Source organism: Argiope bruennichi, chromosome 7 (assembly GCF_947563725.1).
Source record: "Argiope bruennichi chromosome 7, qqArgBrue1.1, whole genome shotgun sequence".
Lineage (NCBI taxonomy): Eukaryota > Metazoa > Arthropoda > Arachnida > Araneae > Araneidae > Argiope > Argiope bruennichi.
This window is the reverse complement of record NC_079157.1, coordinates 166978-192905: the sequence shown is the minus strand read 5'-3', so window position 1 is coordinate 192905 and position 25928 is coordinate 166978. Positions and strand designations below refer to the sequence as shown.

General features: G+C 28.3%; 1 protein-coding gene across 1 annotated transcript; it reads right to left on the bottom strand.

Annotated features, from left to right (window-relative positions):
* Nucleotides 1-3158: 3158 nt before the first annotated feature.
* On the bottom strand, nt 3159-6107 carry LOC129974928 (uncharacterized). The gene is made up of 3 exons (XM_056087728.1): nt 5959-6107; nt 5545-5857; nt 3159-3977 (listed from the first exon to the last, which is right to left on the bottom strand). Exons 1-3 carry the CDS (start codon nt 6105-6107, stop codon nt 3159-3161), a joined length of 1281 nt encoding a protein of 426 aa, XP_055943703.1.
* Nucleotides 6108-25928: the final 19821 nt, after the last annotated feature.

Sequence of the window (25928 nt, the reverse complement as noted above, 5' to 3'; positions counted from 1 at the left end):
TAATGCATCTTTTTTCTAACATTTTGGCTTAATTTTTTTCACATATTTTAGCACCTTTAAATTTTTAATGTATCTAATGCATATTATAACTTTTTTTTTTTGAGTTTGTTGAAGAATAAAATTGCATTTAACTTTGACAGCATTATATATTTTATGACACTAGTTTTAAAACCACACTTTTAATATGTACCAATTGACAAATCTGATTAGCTTTCCTCACTACAGATTTTGGATATTCTTTTAATTCCATAATAAATATAGACTTCAGGCATTTTTATTTATTTCTTTATTGAAAATCTAAGTACTGAGCTTTGAAATTTGTTTAAGAATTGTAGAAAATTCGAACAGTAATGCTCTTTAAATTGAACGAATATGAACGCGTCATATTCGTCACAAGTCAAAACTATTTTTACAAACACAATCAAAAACATTTTCAAAATATATGTTTACTTATATACTCATCTTCATTGACATGCTACTTTTATTAGCACTTTATAGTAAAACTTCTACTTGTGCTATTACATCAGGTTTTTAATGAAAGGATTGTTATCTGAAACCAAACATTTTTTATTCCTCTTGATATTGTTAATTCCTTAAATAAAAAATTATTCCTTTCAAAAATCCAGCATGTACTTAGAAACTAAATTTTTTTTACCAACGTTCAATTAGGGTTCAAGCAATCTGTATATATTTGCACCAAATTTAAGACTAAAAATGTTGTTCCTCCTAATTCTTTAGGTTATTAAGTAATTAGAATAGAGAATCTTAAAACTTCTTAAAGATTTAAAAAGAAAAATTTTACAATATAAATATGTTCTGTATAGGGCGAACACACTCTGTTCGTATATAATTTGGAAATGGGGATATACACATCGGGATGAAATTTCCAAAAATTTTAATTAAAAATTTTGTTAATTAAAAATTGCATAAAATTTTAACATTTATCTGCGATAAAGTCCGAAATTATTAAACACAATTAATACAATGTACAATTTTATTTATACATTTGAATGTATCACCAAGAAAATTCATCATTTGAGTCAAAATTAAGACCTTGAACTTTTTATGTATTATTTAGTGCCATACTAATTATGGAACTTTCGCTCCAACTTCATGTTTTATTTGTATTTCAGTAAAAAAAAAATTAACCCTTGGCTTTTAGTCTAGACCTTTTTAACCCTTTAACTAAATCTCATCAATTGGATAAAAACCAAAATGAAATATTAGAATAACAATGAAAACGATTTTAGTTTCAATTCAAAAATAAAATATATTATGTGAAAAAAGTTAAAATATTTTTGGAGTTCATTAAAAATTGGAAAATTATATGGCACAAAATTTCGTATCATTGATAAAAAAATTTTTGAATTCACAATCAATGCACAAATTATTTTTCTACTGTGATATTGTGAAATGAACTTTAAAATTTTAATAATTTTTATTAACCCTTGAAAGGGCCTTTTTTTCTAGTCGTGGTGAATTAAAATATTTTAAGAATTGAGATTGACCTCGGAAAAGTAATTTAAATATTAGATAAATTTTATCTGATTTATTAATTAATTTTTTCAATTAACATTTAAGATACAATTCAAGACACATGATGAGCCCCATGGTGATGAGCCCCATGCCCTTAGAAAAGGTTATTTAAAATTTTAAAGAAATGCTTTCCACTGTGCAAAGTATTTTGGAAATTCTATTTCAAACTGTCTGGTTTGAATATCAGCAGACAAATAATGATGCACACACTCATCCATTTATATTATTAATAGAAACGAACATTTGTGCGTTTTGGCACTGTATTAAGCGGCGGTCCAACGACCTGCGACCTCACGGATTTGGTCATAAATCTGACATCCTACCCACTGGGGGAACACACTCCCCCGTCGCCCGTGGTACGCCTGTAGTTTCCCGCAAAATGTCGGTAGATGGATAAACATCAAAGAACCGGAAAATTTGTTTGGGCTATGCGGGGGGAGGGGGCCAAAGAAACTGAGGGTTTTGAGCGGTCGAAAGGGGAAATAGGAGGGAGGGGGGTCAAAGAAACTGAGTCAGTTTGTTTTCAGCAGCCATCCAAAGTAGTTGTGTCCATCGTTTTTCTAGCGGTTTTTAAGAATGGAGTGGAGCAATCAAATTGTCATCGAATTTTTGGATCTGTATGAAGCAGAATCCATATTATGGAATCCACGACATCAACATCACAAAGATCGGGCCCAGGTACATGATGCCTGGAGGCGAATTCAGGACAGCCTAAGCATTGAATGCTCTTTAAATTTATTTAAAAAAAAGAAAGAAAATTTAATGTCCACTTTCAGAAAGCTGCAATGAAAGTGAGAGAGAGCGTTAAAACTGGTTCTGGAACGGATGAAATTTACAAGCTGGAATGGTTTGCGTACGAAAAAATACATTCTTTCCTTCATTCCGTGTATACGGCATACGCCAAGGAGAACCAAAACATCAGAGGTAAGAAATTCATTGTCTTCTCTTATTAACTTATTTCAGTTTTTTTGTTTAATATTTGAAGTGACTTTTATTTAATATTTGTTTAGTAATTTAATTCTAATTGAATTACAAAGACAATTAATAATTATCACAACTAAGAAATATTAAATTTAAATTAAGATTAGAAAGTAACTACTATTTACATGAACCTATGTAATGAGTCGAGCGATTAAGATTAGAGAAAAAATTATGTGACAGCTCAATTAGTATAACAGAAAATATGGCATTTTCCTTCACTATTAGTGTAAGTTTTTCAAGTAATTATTCAAAAATGTTGTAACAATATTAGCATACTTTAATGTCTAAGAAAAGAAATAGAAATTTAACCCTTTCGGGGACGGTCATTAAAGTTTTGCACAAATTTCTTATCATAATTGCAGTAAATATGAATATTTTAGGTTAATAAAGATTTTTGTAAATTTTTTTATATATTTAAAATATTAAAAATGCAATTTATGACATATTTATTACGAAATATCTAAATTATATCTTATATATATAAATAAAAAATAGAAACCAGTGCAATTTAATACAAAATATCAATTAAGATTAAGAAATATCTAACTAAAATGCGAAAAATATATATCCACAATTAAATTTAAATTGATAAATATCAAATAGAAAGCAAAACCAAAAAAAAAAAACACAATATTTATTCTTTAGCAATATTTATCTTGCCAAGATAATTTCCCACTTGTTGAGAAATACTCAGCAAAGCAGTTGCGAGTAGCTTTGGCTACTTGTCCCGATTTTCTAGGTGCTTTCTTTAAGGGCATGAAGGAAGTCATTCCGCTTTGATCATTTCTCCACGATCCGGAAACAACATCCCCATCTGCTTCGATATCAAATGTACCCGGTGGGGAATAAGATGATGTTGATGAAGCACTTTTTCGCATGAAATTATGTAAAAGGACACACGCTAGAGTGACATCGCTCACTTTGTCCGGTTGTAATGCCATCGGTTTTCTGAAAACTCGAAAGGCTGATGCCATTATGCCGAAAACATTCTCAACTACACGGCGTGCACGAGATAACCTGTAATTGAAAATTCTTTCTGTGCTGCCTTTTTCAAAATTACCAGGATATGGCTTCATCATGTGACGACTTATGGCGAATGCTGAATCGCCAAGGAAGACATAAGGCAAATTTTTACCTAATGGCTGCAATTTTCTATTGGGCGGAAGTTTCAGTTGTTCCATTTTCAATTTCGTTAACAAAACTGAATTATTAAAAACTCCCCCATCACTTATTCGTCCTTGACATCCAATGTCCACAAACGTAAAACAATAGCGTGCATCTACTAGTGCCAGTAGTACCACGCTGAAAGTCCCTTTATACTTAAAAAACTCTGTTGATGTATTATTTGGGCACTGTATCACAACGTGTTTCCCGTCAATCGCTCCCAAACAGTTCGGAAAGTTCCACTGATTTTCAAATTGCTGTGCTATGCACAGACACTCATCTTCATTTTCTGGCAACTGAAAAAAAAATTAACATCAAATACAACACAAATATAAAGTTATTATAAATGTAATAAATAGCAAATAATGCAAATGTAATAAACAGCATGAATTTCAATAAGGCTAAAAATTACTCTTTATTTTCAGAGACTAGAGAATATTTCTGATGAGGATATAAATGAGGAAACACCATCCAGCCACACTCATCCATTCCTAGCTCATCCCAGCACATCTCAGGATGAGGAATTCGCATCAGGGAATGGTGCTGTTCAAGGTGGGCCGCCAAGGAAAAAGAGAAAAGCAGAGAACATAGAAAAACGGATGGACCAGGCGTTTCACTTTTTCGAAGAAGTTGCTGCAAAGCCAAAAGCCATCAAAGACGAAAGTTTTTTGTTTTGTGAGTTGCTGTGCTGTCAACTCAGAGGTTTAGATTCTGAGACGAGAGGAACAGCAATTCACGAAATCAATAACTTAATGTACAATTTGAAGAAAAAGAAGCAGCAGCAGCAACAGCCAAAAATATTTTCAATCACAAACTTTTTACCGGCGCAGACAAGTACATCAGAAAATGAAAGAAATCAAAGTTTTAATAGATAAAAATAAAATAAGTTATTTAAAAAATTTGCTTCTGTGTTTTTAAAAAATACTTCATACAGAAAATATCATAAAATTTTTTTCGAATTGGAGTTTATGAAAGCCTTATAAAAAATGTATTTTTTGTATATATATTATCATTAATATCCAAGATTTCTTAATATATGACGTTTTTGGTGAACATTTTCAGAACTTTCAAATATCTTAGAGATCAAATTTATATACTAATTCAAATAAAATGTATGCTAATACAAACCATACATTTTAGATAAGAAAAAATGTAGTAGAATTAAACAAAATCTTAAAAAATAGTAATCATTATATTTAATAATATTAAATTTAAAATATATTTGTACAGTATAAGTATTTTAGTACGGTAAAGAAAGTATTTATAAAATTTTAAACCAATCTGTTGGTACCATTTTGAGTTAATACTAGATATGAGAAAATTATGCATGCGATTTATTGGAGAGAAATGTATTTTTAGATTAGTTTTTAAAAGTATAATAATAATAATATATGATATATAAGTAAAAATTTAAATTAATATATAATACGTACATATTATATTAATATATAATATGCAAGTAAAAATATTAAAATCCAAGTGGGTGATACAATAGCAATTGTATTACCAAAGTTATGTGAATTTATTAAATACTGCAACATACTTTAATTACATATAAAAAAAATTTAAATATTTTTATACGAATAATTTCTACGAACAAAAAAGCCAATGAAGTACAAAGAAATATATATATATATAACTGTGGGTTTTGCGTGAGCACATTATTTATCGCTGTATGTGAACAGTGAATAAAACTAATTTAAACATCATCAATGCTTATGATTATAAGTATTTATACCTTTTTAGTAATATAACATTTCATAATTTTTATGATAATAAATTCTTAATTTATTTTTTAAATTACCAATTAACTTTTGCTTTTTCATAAACAATTTATTTTAAAAGTAAGTTAGTGCCTCTTACCTTTATTTCTTCTTTCAGCTCTTGTATGATGGCTTTACACACATCATCTATACATCTAGATATAGTCTGTTTTGAAAATTTAAATAAATAAGACAGGCTGGCATAACTGTCACCGGTTGCGAAAAATCTTAATGTAACTGCAAGCCTTTCTTGAAACGGAATAGTATCTCTCATGTTGGTACTTTTCTTTGCAATAAGTTTTCCAATTTTTCCCAACAAAGATTCAAAATCAGTAGCCGACATTCGGCAAAAATTTTCAAATTTGCCAGAGGGCTCTTGTTTTAAATCAATCAGCATATCAGTCGCGCTGTATCTGTAAATAAATATATCGCTGTTAGATTAAATGCAGCTAATTTAAACGATTTATTCGTTTAAATTTTATAAATAATTTATTACTATCAAAATTATGAATACCTTTTTCGACTTTTATTCAAGGAAGTCATCCACCAACGTCTTTTGCGCTTCTCCGTCTTTTTTCTCAAGTAGTCGCCACTTAAGAGCACATAAGCTGCTGCAGCACAAGCTATTTCTTGGTCACTATCTGACTCAACCATTTCATTCATTTTTATTTAAAAATACTTCCAAAAGAAATTTCAACCTCCGGTAGAGAGCTCTGGAAATGACGTGAGAACGGGAAGCTGTTTCTTCAGACGACGGATCGTTGGAAATTGTCGGTAAACTGGAAAAACTTCAAAGCACCCCAGAAAACCGCAAGAGGGGTCGAAAGGGGAACTCGTGCCGTCTGAAGATTTCTCTGGTCGTGGGTCCGCTGCCACAGGCGGGGGTGGCACCACGAAGGAAGGGTGACAGTTTTATGACCACATCTGTGAAGACCATCCGGCCGTTGGACCGCGGCTTTAGAGCTTACGTATATTAGTGGAATATACATCTTAGAAAATGAAGCTGTGTATTGTAAAGAATAATTTTTTTACTTCTGAAAGTTTTTAAAAATTATAAAGTAAATGAGATTTTCACGAATTTTTCATCACAACTTTCAAAATTATTACAGTAAAAAAATAATTTTTTGTATCATCTTAAAATTCAAAAGATTGCGTTTTCAATGATTCATTTGTTTTGTATTTTATTTTTTTTATTTATTTGTAATAAATCCAAAGACATATATTAAGCCGTTTTAACAGCAGCATATTTCATTGTTATAAAATAACTCAAGCCGTTTACTTAACTGCAATTTATATTGCATTTTAATTGCATAAAACACATATTTCATCATGGATTTTTTTTATCCCAATGTTCAAGATGCAGTTACGAAGATATGACTTATATTTCCAATATTCATTTTTAATGAATAAATTTCTGTTAAAGCTGGCTTTTAATATACTTTTATAAATCTCTTGTAATTGAACTACAGTTTAATTTTACAACTAAGCAGTGAAGAAAATTGTTCGTTACATTCATTTTTAAAATTCATGTTCTATCCTATAATATAATTAAAAATATAACTATATATGATCGTTCTTATCACCTGAAAATTACATTGGTATTATAATAAGCTGAATTGTAGTTGAATCAGACAAATTCACTGAATAAGATATTAGATAGGTCATCCGAGACATTCAAAAATTAAAAAGGAATATTCAGTAGTACACTTAAAAATTTATTGCTGAATGATTCTATTCTCTGTATAAGCCCGATTGCTTTCAACAAAAAAGGTTTTTCATTAATTGAAGTTTATTCACTTCCGTTTTAAATCTAGAATTTACTGTCGAGGAGCTTACAGAAAATTCAAAAAATATATGGTACAGAATGGTGCATGGCGTCTGAAACAGTATGAGTTATATGACTATCAAAATTTCAAATTTCAAGACATTTTGATGAAGAAACCATTTGATTAAAATTTTTATATTGGCCAGTAACGTCGGCACATATGCTGGTCGCCAAAAGCAGCTAGGAAGAAATAAGTAAAAAAAAAAATCAATGCAATTGCTTTTGCAAACTTTTAAATTCAGATTTTTTCAATGATTCCTTTACCCCAAGATATTCGACTTCGAAATAGTGAAAGCTTCGATTCTACCCGAATAACTTAAAGTTGAGATTTTTTTAAAGATTTTAATTTATTTTCAAACGGGTCTTAATATTCTGCAAGGACTTTCTTCAGAGGTATTCAAAAAATTCCAGTTGCAAATGGTTAATTAAAAGTCTAAATAACCTGTAATTTAAATTATTTTTCCATACCAAATTTCTTTGTATCATGAATATTACAAAGATATATTTTTTGACAATTAGTTTTATTTGTTGCAATCATAAGGCACATTAGCTGCATATTCTAGTTATTTCAGCATTACGGAATTATTGTAAAAGATATTTAATAACAAAATTTTAATCATGCAGATAAATACCAAAAATCGATGTCTCGGAAAGTGAAATATCATATGAAATTCCCTAATTACACAATTATTTTTCTAAATGCTGAAGAAATAAAACTATAACGTAGTGTTCCTTATCGCAATTAAGGCTATAAACACTCATTTCAAAATATTAAAAAACATTGGCAATGCGCTGAAAAAGAATTTCTTTTTTTTTTTTTTCAAGAATTAAAATCGTTTGTATGTAATTTCGAGAACTAATTTCACAGTACGACGGGATAAAATAATTTTGGGAAACTTATTACAATGATAAAAATATGACACGAACACTTTCAATTTATAAAAATTAGATTTCTTATCAAATTAAACATAACAATAATTTATTCCTAACGCAAATTTTAAGCAGTGTTTTATGAAATAATCGAAAAACGTCTAAAAAAACAATCACTCTTTCTGCATGTTCAATTGATGATATTGTCACTCTCTTCCTAAGCACTAAAAGAAAAAGGCACTTAAAAATCGTAAGATTGCGATAAGCAACACCATGCAGTCAGTTAATCACTACGCCCTGCAGCGCTGAACTCACCGCAAAAGGGGGAAGCAATCCTTTTGGCCAAATCCTGACAATTTTAAAGGTAGACCTGTTTTTCAGACGTGCCGCTTTCGGTAAGTATAGCAATCTGAACGCCGCCGATAGGAGGGTTAAGAGAAATAGATAAAATTGCAACTTATGGTTTTGGAAATTAAAAATTAATTTAGAGTCCGGAACAATCTAAAGAATCATCACAATCCTATAACATCAATAAAATTGTATCTAATCTTTGTGTTTAAATATAACACTTATAAGTAATTATTTTCAGATTTTTTACAGAAGAAATCCGTTCTGGCAGAGGGGAAAAAAAGTTCTTATAAAACTACATTTCTCTCCTGTCTTCTTTTCTCATTGTTTGCTCTGCGAAGAGTGAACAGAAGCAGAAGTTGTTAACTAATTTATTTACGCCGTTAGGTACAACGTACTTATATGCTCTTACAGTATAGTGTGTTATGCTTATCTCTAATTTTTTAAAGTAATTATGGAATTGTTAACCATTTAAATGCAAATCCAATGTATTAAAACAAATAGAGCTTCTGCAAAAAAATGTTCCAGAAAATGTTCAAAAGAAAAGGTGCATTAACATTTATAATTTTATTTTACTGGTTTATAATACTATCAACTTATTAAATTATTTTTAAAAATTGAATACGAAATCCTGTTACTCTGAGCTATTCTTTTGAAAATGCGTACAACCTACATTGTGCCCCAGAAAAGTGCAACAAACACTCATTTCCTTAAATTATATACTAAAACATATATTTTTATTAACAAAGTTTTAGTAATTGAACTAGATAATTATATGAATACATCATGAATTCTATCGAAATCAATAATAAAAAAATAGAAAAAAAATTATACAGTTCCTGTAGTGCAAAAGTATTAATTGGAAAAAGGAAAAAAAAAATTCTGACGTTCATCCATGTATACAGTAAAATTGATGTTTCTAACTTAAAAATATTTCAAAGGTATTAAAAGCCAAATATATATTGCACTAAAGACATAGAAAATATTTGACATATCTCCACGTTTCCAACTGCCTCCCCCTTAAGTTCATGGAGCACATTTTGGAGGTTGTGTGACTTTTGCGTACAGTACACTTTGCGTACCAGTCATAAAACTTTCAATCAATAATCTCCTTTACAATGCGGTTATGTTACTGATAAGAGTTCTAGAAGAGGTTACAACATTTTAAACGTTATCTAAAAGTGTCATATTTGGCAAGAGTTAGCACGATGTTTGACACAATTGAGAATACTTAACGATACGTTCATTAATACAATTTCATGCGTTCTAATACTATATGAATAATTTCTACTTTGCTTTTTATGAAAGATGGATTTATTTTCAATGCATTTATTCAAAAATGTATGATAAAAATCAATGAGGAATGATATTTCTTCTCATATAAATAGTGTATCCACTTAGAAATAATAATCATTTCTTCTAAATTTTAGAAATGCATTACTTTACACAAATATAACGATTTGCATTAAATGAAAAGATTTTGGGTTTCATTAGTTTTTGCTTTATTTCTTCTTGATTCGTTTGTTTAATTCAATAAGTTTGAACATTAAAATTTATGTTATTTAAATATAGGCACTTAAAAAAAAGTTGTTCCTTAAATTTAAAGTACACTTAAATGAGGTTAGTGGTATTGGAAGGATTTGTAAGGAGGCAAAAGTGGGAAAAGCAATTCTTGAAATGACTTAAGTAGTAAGAAAAGCTTCCAACTACGGATATTAAGTTTCCATGCTATATCATTTTTTTAAAAAAAATCAGTTTCCGGAGTACAACGTAATTACAAATTTAAACTTTTCTATTTATCATCGTAGATTTAATTTAAATGTTGTTGCATTTTTTAAAAAATCTGTACTCTAATAAAGATACATTATTTGTACATGATTTTGCATTTTGTATATGAAATATTTTAAGTATACGGTGCATAAAATAAGAAGCTTACTAAGTCAGAAGTATATTAATATTTTTCTAACTGATCATTTGTATCTGCGAAAATTTGTAGGAGATATTAGCTGAATTCAAATTTATTTTTCTTCTAGTTGCACTATTTATTAAACCATAATCCAAATCTACTGTTAAAAAATAAAATAGAATTAAGAAAAATGATTTTTACATTAACATGTTTAGTATATGTTCTTCAGAAACTTTAATTTTATTGAAGATCGTTCTTATATGTAAAATAAATCATTAAAAATAGTGTTCAATGAAGTTCTGGTAATACACTCTTCAACAATATACATCTACATCTTAATTGGAATGTTTACTGATTAGATATGCGTTTTTTCCATATTTAGAAAAATGTAATTATTTCTAATTTCAGAAGAATTCATGGCCATTTTAAACTTTCCAGTGGCTCTGAGATAATGTGAATCTCAAAGCCCCTTTTTCTCTCCAAATGTTTTTATTGATTTTAATTTATTTATTCAGCAATTTTAAGTAGTAAATTTTGAAAACTGAAGTCGCAAGTCCCTTTCTAAAAAGTCCATTTCAATATTGTACAAATAAAAAAAGTGCACAGTCCAAACGTAAAATTAATTTTAAGCAAAATATCGAAAACAAAAGACAACTTTCTATAACACTCTAAACAATATTGTAAAAGGAGGGAATATATTTTTTTAAACTGTAAAGCTACAATTTTTTTAGAATTATAAAATAGTATAACGAATAACTTGTAAATGGTAATTAGGAATATTACTAGAATAAAGTTCCAAAATTAATTTAATCAATACTTGATTATGACTTGAATAAATTTGATTGCAAAGCCGGTAGTCATTAAATGAAAGTATAAAACTTAATACCTTTCTACAACTACTAAAAATTATCAAGAGCTGAGGCTATTTTTCTTTGTTGTTTTTAACTAATCACTCTTTGTTTTGTCATTTAATCAGACTCGTCATATTTATATATTTCTTCATCCAACTAAAATATTATGTTAATTTACCCGCATATGAATTTTGCGATTAATATTTATCATAAGTATCCTTTATAAGCTTCTGATGCATTCTACTTTTAAAATTTACATCATCAATGGAAAAATAAGAGAATACAGCGTTTCAAAATTATCTAAATTTGTAACGATGTCACAAAAGATAAAAGAAATCACGCTGAGAATATTTTAAAATAATATTCAATACATTGCGATATTATAAAAATCAAATAAATAGTAAATGCGGAATAAGTTTAAAAAATAGTAAAAAATGCTTTCTTAAGTATTATTATTCCATTTTCAGTTGTAATGTTCCATTAAAATATTCCGAAATTTATTTTTAATTCATAAAATAAAATAAGGACTGTTTTAGGAACTTAAATGACAAAATACCTGATAATTAATTAAAATTCTAATTAAAAATTCAAAAAATCACTTTCCCACCCTCCAAAGTATATATTTGCCAAATTTGTTAGGCAGATGGCCTGGTGTATACAGAGGCAGCATATACACATAGAGACAAAAAAAAATTTTCCTTGTGCTTAAATATCAAAATTTAGTTAAAATACCAATACATTTTCTCGCCAAATACTCTTGCCAACAGGGTTTAGCAAACCTAAACTAATCACTCCATACCCCCTTATTTTCCAAAGAGCTACGCATGATTTATCGGCCTTTTATGACCAGTCCGCATTTGTCCCACTACTCATTTTGGGAATTCTGACTTTCTATCTGTAAACACGGTAACTCAAAAACGCTTTGAGTTAAAATGATGAAATTAGATATATGATTTTAATATTAAATTTATAGATTTCTATCAAATTTGAGTGAAATCCATTCAAAGAAACTATGCCTATCCGACTGTCCAAATATAAGTTAACATTATAACTAGAAAACGTAAAGAGCTATTTAAGAAAAAATTGGTCTACACGGTTTAACATCTAAAATATATTCTTATCAAATTTTTAATCAGGCTGACCGAATATCGGTCAATTCTTTCTCATACATGTAAACACGAAAACTCATAAACATAATAGTTATATCAATGAAATTCGGTATGTGATCTTGTGACAGCTATACGAGTCGAGTTGAAAAAAGAACTGCTCAAAATTCATATTCTCACTATAGATTTAGTAGGAGTGCTAGATTTACACCAAGGATCTATATTTCGTAATTGTTGCTCATAAACGCCATGTAAGGCATCTGTAAGGCATCTTCACTCAAGGACCATGATTTTATTCGGGAAAAGGAGAATAATACCCTTATTGGATAGTCTGAAAGGACATTTCGGGAAAACCACTCCTGTTGATTCATACTTTTGGTTGACGTTTGAAAGAATTTATCGCTGCATATTTCAGGGATAATGCACATATCAAAATTTGCTATTACAAAGGCTGCAGCAGGAAATAATAATGAATTTATCACAAAAAAAAAATGTCAAATACTGCATTAATTGAAATGTGAATTTAGAATGAACAATTTTTATGCCTTTACAGTATTTCATTCTGTTAGCAATGCTTACACATTCATGCAGCTGCACTTCGATTACTTACAATATAAATTAAAAAGAATATTAAATGTTTCCTCTTTGCTGAAATTCTTTTTTTTTAAAGGAAATATTCCGCACATTTCTTTTTTCTTGTTCGGAATTGAACTGCTTCTATAAATATCTTAAATGTTCAACTTCTCAAATTTTTTCTTTTAATTTGGTCAATCCTGCAGTTGTCAGCCATTTGCTACCCAGTCATGGGTAGCAAATTTTTTTCAAGTCATGATGATTGAATGACAATTTCCTTGAGACAGTTTTTATGTGGCCTCTCTAAATTCTGAAATAAAGAAATATCTACAAGTTTTATAGATAAAAATGAAAAACTTTGTGTGTATGTACACATGTATTCTTAAGAAATATTTTGCTAAACGACGTTTATCCGCTATGAGTCATATAAAATAATTTTTAAAACTTTTAATTATTAACTTCCACAAAATCCAAAGCATTTTCATACAATATCCAACTTATTTAAGAAAACTTTGAAATTTGAAATATATAGATGCAATATTTAGGGAAATAAAATATTGCATCACTTTTTAGGACATTCTGTATATGCATCATCGCAGCAATGAAGGGAAAAAAAAAAAAAAATACCCAAACTATTTTCACATAACTTGAGATTTGTGAACAATTAATTCAATACCTAATTTTACGAAGCAATATTTAAATTAAATTACTTGATTTTATTACTGATCTATAAATGATCTGAATATGAAAATTTTTAAAAATATTCAATGCAAAAACAATCAAAGTCCTCATTTAATAAATAGATCTTTCTACGATTTAATAATCCCTCAAATGTATTAAAACACTAATCAAATATATTTCGAAAAAAAACTGATACTAATATTTTATTACTTAGTTTTCAATTCTTAAAATGTAATTTGGCTGAAAACATTTTTTCAATTAATTTATTCAACCATTTGAAGTGCATTAGTTTATATAAATATACTTTATTTAGCATTTGAATTGGAAAAAAAGTCAAATCAATTCCGCATCAATTTTCAATTAAGCCTACCAAAATACTGGCTAAGGAATTTAAAAGCGCTTTGAACAACAAGCTAATTTTCTTAAAACTATAGTTCTGCCCATATTTAATGCCTTCTATTATCAACCACTAGTGAGTATGGATTCTTAACTTGGACTCATTTCGATCTACATATTAGTAATTGATTTTTAAAAACATTTCTTATGAAATATTTCCCACCCGCACTCACTCCAAAATTTTTATGTGATATAAAAATTTGAAAATAACTAAGGACATGCAAAAAATAAATAGACCTCATCGCAGTTATTGTTCACCAATCGCATTAGTTTCATTCGGAAATATCACACTATATCTTATTGATCTAAAGTCTGTTCTGTAATATTTTCTTTTGAAACGACAGTAATTAGTCTCATAGACAAAGCGGATTTTTTGTTTGTTTGTTTATTCTGAAGAAAAATGCAATTAGGTTTTATTAGTTGCGTAATTCACAACTAATAAAAGCAGACTTTATGCTTATAGATTATATATTGTGATTGAAAGGGTTGATCAATATTTTATTAAAAATTATATTTTTAGTAGATTAGTTAAAAAATCTATAATGTTTATAGAGTAGTATGTTTCAAGTAATCTGTTCTACATTTTTCAAATACTTTTTAATTTCAAAATATTTATTGTTATTTTTTATTTATTGACTTAACTACTGTAAAAGCATTAATTAATCCTGCAATTTCCATAATGTAACAAAATTCTAAACTTCATTAGAAAATAAATTAACTCATATTTTTTCATAAATTATAAAAATAAATCTAAGAAGGTGCATTATATTTAAAATGAATTCGAAGAATTTATTTTCGTATTTATATAAATAGCATTTATATAATCAGTTTTTCCTTTTCATGCCTAATGTGAGTCAGAACTCTTATCACTAAATAGCTTTAGGATATAAACTAATCTTCCTATGAATACTTTGTTGCCTGTTTGGTTACCTGGTACATGTGTTCACCATCTGTGTTCCCTAAAATTTTTGGTCATTGTGTGCGGCAAATACCTTACTGAAAGCAAGTGTACGGCAACGGCAACGTCGTGATGTTTCGGAGTTCCGCGATGTGACAAAGTGGTCACGAGCACCTCCACATCATAATTTGGAATAGATACTTTAATTTGTTAGTTTAGGGAAAAGTTAAATTTAATTGAACTAGTTTGGACGAGCGCAATAAAGCTCTAACGTCATGAAATTTGGTATTTAATTCATATTATTATAATTTTTGATACAATTAATTAATTTAAAAATAATATTTAAATTATTTATGGGGTAAAATAGAACTTTAGTGGAATTACGTTGCACGTGCCTTAACTATTGGGGCTTTTTTGGAACTAAACTTTCTGAAGGAAAAATTTCAAGGAATTTCACGCGTGTAGCTCATCGTAGCTATCTGAGGCCAAAACAAATAATTTTGAAAAATTTAATCCACCAGATTGGTAACAGAGTTAATTAATTCTCAGTTTTTTAACTGAGGGGAAATTTACATAGACATTGTCTATTGCAGCTCTAGGTCTTTTCCTAGAGCTGGGTACTGCAGGATCATAAGCAGGTAGGTTAAGTAACTTGTTACGAATCTGGGGCAGTTTTTCGAAGAAATTTATTGATGTTCTTCTAATAAATTCCGAAACAGGTTCAATTTTGAGATCGTCATGTAAGATCTTTCTCCTGATATACCAGGGGGCGTCAATAATCTTCATCAGATGCCTATTTTGAAAAACTTGCAACCTCTTAATGTTTGTGGCTGATGTCGCCCCCCATATTTGGGAGCCGTACATCATTATTGGTCTTAAAACAGCTTTGTAGAGCAGAAGCTTGAGCCTAATCGATAGCTTACTCCTAGGAGAAATTAAGCTGTTGAGTTTAACACTCGTTCTAGTAGCTTTGGTGAGGGCTGCTTTAATATGACTATTAAAGCTTAATTTTGCGTCTAAAATTAACCCTAAGTATTGAAAGCAAGTGTTCAATTTTCTTTTCTTTGTGGTCAGAGCAGCGGCTATTGGTCTAAGTAAGGGATCTTCTTTCCTTGGTCGTGGAATACTCCGGCGTGGTGTACATCTGGTTCACTTACGTAACGACTGACGTGTTAGAACATCTTCATCCACTGACTTGCTTTGGATGAACCGGAAAACAGAGGTACTAAGTATCTGTTGTCGAATTTTTTTGTTTTGCATATATGCATAATTTTTACCGCATCCAATTATGTATGTTAAATATTTTTATTATTTAGGATGTCAATCTTTGCGATAAATGTAAACCCAAAGTTTGAATGCTGGAATATCTTATTTTAGAAGAATTTTGAGAATAGGGAGTTTATTCTCTGAATGTCAACCTGAAGTTGTCAAGATAATAAGGGTGGGTGGAGGGAAAGTAAATTAATTTTTTTATATAGAAACAACTAACATAATACATTGGTAAAATATCCTTCAATAATATTAAAAGCGTATCAATAAACTCAATTTATTAGTATTAGTCTTTCTTGACTTTTAAATTGGTTTCAGAAGAAAAATATTTTTAACTGTACTTTCAGTACAAATCAGTCCAATTCATTCTTTATAATTTTGTAATGTTAATACTTTTAAAACACTTATATAACTCTTGGTTATATATAACTTAAGGAATATTTTTAAGAAACTAACCTTACTCCATACTACTCTTTTGCAAAAAAGCAAAAGTGATTCATATCACTTAAGTGTAAAATTCCAATCAGTAGGAACATTAAAAAAAATGGTTAAAAATGCATGGTGAAAAAAATATAAATAGTGAAATATAATATTGAACTAATATTGAATATAATATTTAAAAAATATAAATAGTGAAATACATATATATCCTGTAACATGTGTGTGTGTGTGTGTGTGTGTGTGTGTGTGTGTGTGTGTGTGTGTGTGTGTGTGTGTGTGTGTGTGTGTGTGTGTGTTAATAATATATGCGGATGTGTGTGAGTGCATTGTGGCTTTCTAAAGGACAGACTACTAGGTATTAAATATAAAGTACTACTAGGTATATAAAATGGGTAAAAAAATATTATGTATTTAAGCCAAATTGATGATTAAATTTGCAATTTCTAATCTTTGATTCTTACTATCATAAACTATATGTTTTATTTAATTTTTTTGAGTGATTTTATAGTAAAAGCATATTTTTACAAAATGCAACTTTTTGAATAAACTAATAAAAAAAATGTTGCGAATTGTCATGCAAAATATGTTTCCATGCGCACCATTCGAATTAATGTTATCATTATTAATTAACTAAGACAATTCTAATGTCTTCTACAGTTAATTCGGGTAAATTTTCGAAACGAAGGGCACTTAAACGTTATGAAGGAATGATAATAACATTTGTTTAATCTTAAATTCTAGAAATTTCTAAAGCTACTGGGAATTCAGTTAAGAAATTATCTATGAAAATAATTGGTGGAATCATTAAATTAGAAGTCAATGAATTTAGTTACATACTTAGACTAATACATTAGTTTACTTCAATGAAATTAGTTACTTTGAATCATGAGATCCAAAATTTCGGGCATAGAGATAGATTCAGACTACATCCGCAGACAAGGCGATTGCATAAAAGAAATGCAGATAGATACAAAATTTGAGAATAAAGATTCGCAGCATAAACATTAATAAACCAAGAAAATTAATGAAACTTTTTTAATTTTAAGATAATTTATGATAGACATTGCATTATTTTTCTGTATTAATATTTTTAGTGGCACTGACTTGCGTATTTCTTTCTCCCAAATCTAACTATGCTAAATATAGTAACTTTACGCATAATGGTCTGTCTTGTAAAACAGACTGATAGACGAATATATACACATTCACTTTTCATCTTGAAAGAAAATTTTAATTTGTGAATTAAAATTTTTAGAATAAAGTCTAAATATTCAAAACTTTAATTTTTCAATAATTTTAAGCAAGAAATTTGGAGATACCTGTCAAATATAAAGCATGTGCTTCCTTCTTGAAAATCAAGTTTATATGTGTATGTTTAATCCTGGAAGCCTGATTTAAGTTCCTAAAACTGTTCTTATTTTATTTTAAGAATTGAAATTGCGACTGAAATTTTAATAGAGCCTTACAACTGAAAAGGAAATAATAACAATATGCAAAAAGAAAGCAATTTTACTTATGTATACGTAAAACATGCATAAGAAAGCATTGGATTTATACATAGATTTCTTATGCGTTGGACTTAATAATATCCAGTATTTACATTTTTACTATTTATATAAATATTCATTGGATAATTGCAACTATTTATTGGTTAATTACAACTAATTATTTATTTATTGGTTAACAACAACTAATTATTTATTTATTGGTTAACAACAACTAATTATTTGTATGCGAAAACGTGATAATTATTTCATTCCAAATCTATTTCAGTTCCAATGGCGTGTCCCATTTTTGTATTTAAATAGCAACATTTCAATGTTGTGTATCATTTATATTTTTTAATTGTGTTTATTTATGAAGTTGAAAGGCAAAAGTTATATAAAAAATATCTAAAAATTGAAAAGGAAAATTTATTTAATTTTCTCTCTCCTCAGCCTCATTAACAATTACAGCTCAAATGTCAAGAATAGATTTCCCCAAATTCAAAGAATTGTTGATTAACAATATATAGAAAAAATATTTTATTTACACAAAAGCTAACTCCAGGTTGTTGCTTTTTTTTTGGGGGGGGGAGGAATAAAAAGAAGAAAGTTAGCTTTAAAAATATTATATTTTAGAGCTAACAACTCCATCTCCATTTTTATTTGTAAACTCTTCCGATGCAAACAAATTAAATCTGTGCTATCTTCTAAGGTATATTTATCATAGTAAACTTTCTGCGTGCAATAAAATTGTCTCTGCACTTTAGAAAGCCTCTAAAATTAATAAAGTTTATTCAAAATCGATGAAGTTTCTTTGAAATACTGTGAAAACAGAATCAATTTCACCTTTTTTTTTTCCAATATGTTTGTTTTTCATATATCTGCGATTGTTAGGAATAAAGTCTTAAAATTATGATGTGGAGGTAAGTGCTCGTGACCACTTTGTCACACCGCGAAACGCCGAAACATCACGACGTTGCCGTTGCTAGGAGGCGGAGATGAGCTTTTCCAAATTTTTCTCATCCTCGATGGGAGCCATTATGTATTCTGTCATGGATGGATCTTTAAGGCCATCAATGAAATAAGATTTTTTATGGGGAAACCTACATTCATCTTTACCATATTCTCCCCAATTCTAAATTCTGATAAAAGCGAATATTTTTATTTCATTTAAAGTATTATCAAAAAGAGTTTTTAATAAGTAGACGGAACGATTTATATTTATAAAAAAAAATTTTTGTAAATATATAATGCATCTTCAGTTATAATAGAAAGAAATGTGTGCTTGCGTGTGTAGTGGTGTTCTCCAATGAAGACCGTTCGTCCAAGAGGTATTAAACTTGCTACATATATATTTAGGGGGATGGGAATGAACACTTCAAAGAAAGGTGTGCTTTTTTCATGAAATTTTAATTAATTAAAATTATAGCGAAATGTTAACATGGTTCGATGAAAACGCCCGTATATATTTCAAAACAAAATAAAAACTTTATATCATCTTAATATTGAAAAAATTATCTTGTATTCAATGATAGTACTTTTTTAACAAATAAATTAAGTTTTCATTAAGTTAATACTTACTGAAAACTAAATGTAGAATAGTGTTATTCTCTAACACGTGTCTATAAAAAATGAAATAAACAGAAAGATAAATGCTAAAATGTGGCTTTCGGAATGGAAGAAAATCGTTCTTAAATTCTTATTTCACATGCAAAATTTTATACTTATTTTCAAAAGCAAAGCAAATGGTTTTGAAGATCTTATAAAAAGATATAATTAAACATTCTTAAAATTTATTTATTGGCATTAAAGTAATAATAACAATAAAAACTGATGTTTCTTCTCTCTCTTTTATATTAAAAACACACATACTGAAATCTTGTAATATTTTCAATTAAAATTATTCTTTTACTTGTAAATCTCTTAAAATAATTTTCATAATTATTTGAAAAATGTGACAGATGATAAATTTTTAAATATGAAATTTATTAAAAATAAGCTCTCATTCTATTGAAGAAGGTTCAACTAAGGAATGAATCTTCGAACAGGAAAAATTTTAATGTTGTTGCAATGTACTATTTTAAGTTATTTATTAACTGCCATATTGTTTCAAATAATTAAAATTAGAAATTTCACCAAAATCAAATAATTTTATTCTTAGTATCTATCATTCATGTATTATTATGTTCAGGATATTTCAGAATTTTCCGGGTTTTTTTTTTTTTTCTTTTTTCCCCTCACATATAAGTTTGTTTGGAAAAACCTAGCACTCAATGAAAGTCACGTTGAAAATGTGTAGAAATGATCTATTGCAGAGTATGTGATAGCAAACATGCATTTGTGAGATAGCAAACATTCTTGTAAAAAAATGCCTTTTCTTTGGGTATATTCGATTGTATTGCTTATATTCTATCAATATTCATAGATTCATTTCCTTATGTAATGACGAATACCTTACGGGGTAAATGGTGTGTGTGGGTGGCGGAGGGATGCAAAACAGATGGGTGCAGAAAACGTGGTTGACACAAGTGACCATTTCGCAAACTTGTTTCTTTGATAAAAGAATGTTAATTGATGTCTTTGTTGAAGATTACAATGAAGCGGGGAATTTTTGTAGTAGCAGAATGAGCATGTGCTATTCAAACTAAATGCTTCAAGTTGAAATAAATTCAAAGTAAATTTAAAATAATTTGAATGAAGTGCGATCGAATTTTAGTATTTTATTAGAAGTATGATTTCGGAAGTATTTCATATTTTACATTTCGCTGTGAAGAAATCAGGTTAAGATATCAAACACAAAAATATTCACAAAAATTGCTGTTAAACAGATTTTTTTTTCACAATGACAACTTAAAATTATCAAACAAAAAGAAGTAGAAGTTTCTTAAATATTAGTATTATAAAAATTATTAATAGCGTTAATCAAATGTAACAATATTAAAAATGGTTTTATTAATAATTTAATATAATTCTTTTTCCTTAGAAAAAATATGCAACAGCGATTTTATTGCTTTAAGCTGTTGAGCAATCTTTCCAAAACTGTCCTCTGAGTGTTACAAGATACGGATTATATCAAATTTCCCGAGTTTAAATTGATTAAATTTCCTATTAAACCAAGAGGAAAAATATCCATTCTTTAAAGTATTACAATAGTTCTTTAAAGTCGGTTCTATAAAATGCAGCTCTAAAATAATAATATCATAATAAAATTTGAAATAAATGAAAATTTGTAAAATGAATTTATTTTTTAGTATGAGAAATTTTTTAAATTCCACTTAAGTACTTGTTATATAGAAGGAAATTACGAGTAAAGGCTTAAAATAGATATTAAAATTATATTATAGAAATTTGACTCTGTTAGGAATAAAAACAAGGCTTCCAAAAATGTCTATAAATACTTTTTTTTTTTATCAATAGGGATCTCAGAAGAGAAAAAAAAATCTGCCCTAAAAAGTTTTTCTGTAATTTCAAATGGTGTCATAATAACAGAAAATAATTTTTTTAAAAAATAGTCTCATATTTTATCAATTGATTCTCGAGAAACATGGAAATCTGAGACTCGTGAGGGTAATGATATTAGAAAAATGAATATTAGCTTGATAGTTGTGACAAAATGCTAAGAATTAAATTAAACAAAATGTAATTACAATTTTTTTTTTTTTTTTTTTTTTGAAATTTTGGATGTATACCAAACTGTATTCTGCATTTCATTACCGATGCACACAAATAAGCTTTAGATTTTTGAGCAAATATAAATCAAAGAAAATCTTATGTAGATGTAAGGAAACCGTTCTAATATAGGTACTTCAACTGCGTCTAGATAGGATCCTTTGAATTAAGAAATGATTGAAAAAAGCCGGTGTAAAGAATCAGCTCAAAATTTTTTGATAAAAATTAGTAAAATCAAATTTCAAGGTTGCTTTGTTGATACAAACATATGTTTGTTATCATTCACAACAGCGCTAATTTCCGTTTATATTCTATTTTGCCTAGGTTTCATTGAGAAATGTGGCAAACATGAAATTATTTCATTTGGAACATTCGATTCATACACTTACACCTTTTGGTATTCATAATTAAAAAAAGATGCACCTGTCTGTCCATTCTAATATTTACAATTCAATCAAAATGATTCTAATCGCAGGCTGTGTTGAAGCACTGAAAAGCGTTTTCTTGCCAAAAATTATTCAAAACAGATATTAAAGCAAAATCTTTAATGAAACAAAACTTTATATAAAAGAAATCAACAGGCGAACAATACATTACTTTTACAAAAGCATTTTGCTTTATTTCAAGGCAAAATTTAGATGACTTAGGCGCTTAAATATAAAATAAATAACGAAAACTCCTGTGGCCGAAATAAAGTTAACATCACTTTATATCTCACTAAAAATTAATTCTATCAATTTAAAATTTTCAAAAAAAAAATATTCACAGAAAAAAAATTGAATTTTGAGCTTAAAATTGAAACATCCAACTGAAAGTAATTGAAGGATGTACTTAAATGATATTTCCAAGGTTATATATAAATGCATATATTCCAAAAGCTTGAATATGCTTCTTAAAAAATTTTGTCAAAGAATGGTTATCCCTCTCTAATGACAAAGACAAGAATTTGTGAGGTTTCGTCATTAAGATGTAAAATTTTCACTTTTGAATGCTAAAGATATCTTAAAATAAATCTCCAGAAAAAAATAAAGTATAAGAGACATAGATTTTGAAAATTAATATGCATTCGAAAAAAAAGCATCTATTTGCATTAAACATTACTTGTAAATGTGTAGCATGATATAGCGCGAATATATCTCTGAATGCTTTTCTTCGTTTTTATATATTATTAATGAAAATATAACTTATAACATAAGATGTTTTAGTAAATATGCTGTAATAAAGCAATAATAAATGTAATGAAAATTTGATTATAGAGAAAAATCCTCTAAGTTTTCATTTGAAAAATAAGACCTCTAATGGATAATCTTTTCTTCCCTTTCCAAAATGTGATAGAATTCCGAAAAACGAATTCGGATCAAAGTTTAGTTTGGAACTACATATTGCTAATGTGAGTAAAAAGTTGGAGAGGGAAGAGGTCAGTCAGTAAGATAAGGTAACTAGATTGAAAATAATCCAGTCTCCCCACTGTGATAATCGGACCCCGCAGCTTAGAAGGAAAGGGAACGAAAAATGCTTGTTTCTTTTTCGAACACTTTTTCGCGAGAAGCTGATAATTTTTGAAATAATCTTTTACTTAAATGAGATATATTTTAGAGAAGCTATACTCAGGCTCGGAGGGTTAAAGCATTGCATAAATCATTTTAAAAAATTTTCTGTAGTGCACATAAGATGTCAATGATGAAAGATTCTGTTTTGCGTTTTTACAAAGAACATATTTAAAAAAATGTCTTTAAAGGTATGTTTTATGTTTTTATGCACGTTTATGTTTAAAATGATACATTTTTTTTTTCATATTTAAAAAAAACCTGTTTAACTTTAGTAAAAAAGGTTTTTGTAAGGCTTCTAAAATAGTATGTTATATGACTATCAAAATTTGAAGCTTAAAAATATTTTGCTAAAATGGCTATTAAGAGGACAAGTTATATAAAAATTTTAATAGAAAATTTTGGTGACATTATTCATAGAGAACCATCAGATCGCAAAGGCGGCTAGTAGATAATAAAGCAAAAAATAGTTTTTTTGATAAATGCAATCATTTATATCATTTAAGTTTGGTCGCTTCCTTTTCATACTTATTTTGAGAGAAACAGAACTATTTCCTTTTTCACACGATTTGGCAGTCATTATTTACAAGATGATGTTGTCGAGACGAAAATATAATCAGTTCTTTTATTAGTGAAGTTTTAATGAATTATCAAGAAACCTGCATTTGGATACTAATTACACTTTGTTTATGAGAAAAGTGCGACATAACAAATACTAATAACTTAATAAAAATTACAATCACCATCAAGACAGGATATTGAAAAGCGGTTTTATATAAGTTAAAGTAAAAATACATTTACTATTAATATTTTTATTATTTACTATTAATTAATGGAATATTAATGAGAATTAAATAAACCCGTTTTTTTAAAAGCAGATGTATTTTTATTGTTGACCTTTACATTAAAAAATAATCTATAATATTTTCTTCTCGCCTGCAGATATTATTTTAGTTAAAATGTATCTATTGCACAAAACCCGTAACTTTAATTAATGAAATTGTCCTTAAATTATTTTTCAATTCAAATAAATCTTTCAAATAGAAAAAAAAATACTATTTTTCATTGGTTATTAAATTTTTTTGAAGATTGATACTAAATCGATAAAATAGTTCGAGTAGTAACTCGGAGACAACAGATAAATTTCCTCAAATATGTACGATATTTTCAATCAGTAGGGGTTGCGAACTATAAAGGCAAAATGAATTCTTTCAGGTATGGAAATCATGTTTCAAATAATTAGAATTTTTATTATTTAATTTATCATCGCGAAACCTTCCGTAAAACTTTGCTTTTAAATCCTTGTGTTTGTAATCGAAAATTAAATAAAATCTATACAATAATTTAGATTTCTACAGCTTACATATTTTTAATGAAAATATGTTATTTCCCGAATTGGTAGGAAACGGTTTCAATTTCCTATATTTCAAAATTAAATTCTGATTTGATTTTACCTTCGTCGCCTCTCAGTACCCTGAATCAAATGAAAGCTTTCGTAGTTCTCAAACGCTTGAATAAACTGCTCGGATTTCGGTCAAATTCATATTACAGAATCGATTCATGGTGGCTTTGTGAAGCTGGAAACAACAAAGCCCTTGAAAAAGTTTGTCATAATGGCTTGTTTTGCAGTCTCATTCAACTTGAAATTTTGGAGCCAATAATTAAAATTTTTAAATTTTTACGATCATAATTTTTTTTTTTTTTTTGTAATTTTAGGATAAGTGTGAATATGGCGATGATGAAGAAAGAAGTTGTATCAGTGATAATTTAATAATGCAGCAGGTATTGAAGAAATCAACACAAACACCTGCTTCTTAGATCTGCAAAACGTCTTAAATGCATTTGCTAGTACTATCTGGTTCTTAATTTAAGAAGTACCAGTTTATTTTATCTGAAAGATTTTCACCGTCATAAATCACGAATTGAACTACGTATGTTTCAAATGCAGAAAGTATTTAGTATTCAATAAGAAATACTATCTGTTCATTATTTTCTTATTAAGGTGGTAAACTTGCCTTCCTTTTTATCAAATAGTCTTTTCTAAACCATCTGGACAGCCTAAAATTCTATTCTTTTAATGACACACTGCCGAGATGGCTGGTCGTTTCTTCCGTTTTCAGAGACATATGCGGGTGGCGTTCATCTATTACTCACTAATAGTCGGAGGGAAAAATTTTAAGGGAGTTCCACGGTATAGGTTGTATGATTTTTCCTTACGGAACATTTCCCTGCCGATCATAAAACTGTCAATCAATGGTCTTGATTGCCATCCGGTTGTATTATTGATAAGAATGAATTAACAAAGTTTTGAATATTTAAGACGTTCTTTAATACAATTTCATGCGTTTTAACGCAGTCTGAATACTTCTCACGTTGTCTTTTATAAAAGGTAAATTCCTTTTCAATAAATGAATTCAAAAATTAATGACAAAAATAAAGAACGAATGATAATTCTTCTCATATAAGTACTGTATCTACTTTGAAACAATAATCTTTTCTTCTATATTTTAGACAGTAAATGAAACGCTTTAAATAAATATAAAGATCTTCACTAAGCGAAAGTGAATTGGTTTCATCAGATTTTGCATTAATTCTCCTTGATTCGTTTGTTTAATTTAAT

Coding starts and splice junctions, on each gene's coding strand:
- LOC129974928 (XM_056087728.1), bottom strand. CDS start 6,107: ATGAATGAAATGGTTGAGTCAGATAGTGACCAAGAAATAGCTTGTGCT. Junction 5,858..5,958: donor TTGAATAAAAGTCGAAAAAG/GTATTCATAATT, acceptor ATTTATTTACAG/ATACAGCGCGACTGATATGC. Junction 3,978..5,544: donor AGCTGAAAGAAGAAATAAAG/GTAAGAGGCACT, acceptor TTTTTTTTTCAG/TTGCCAGAAAATGAAGATGA.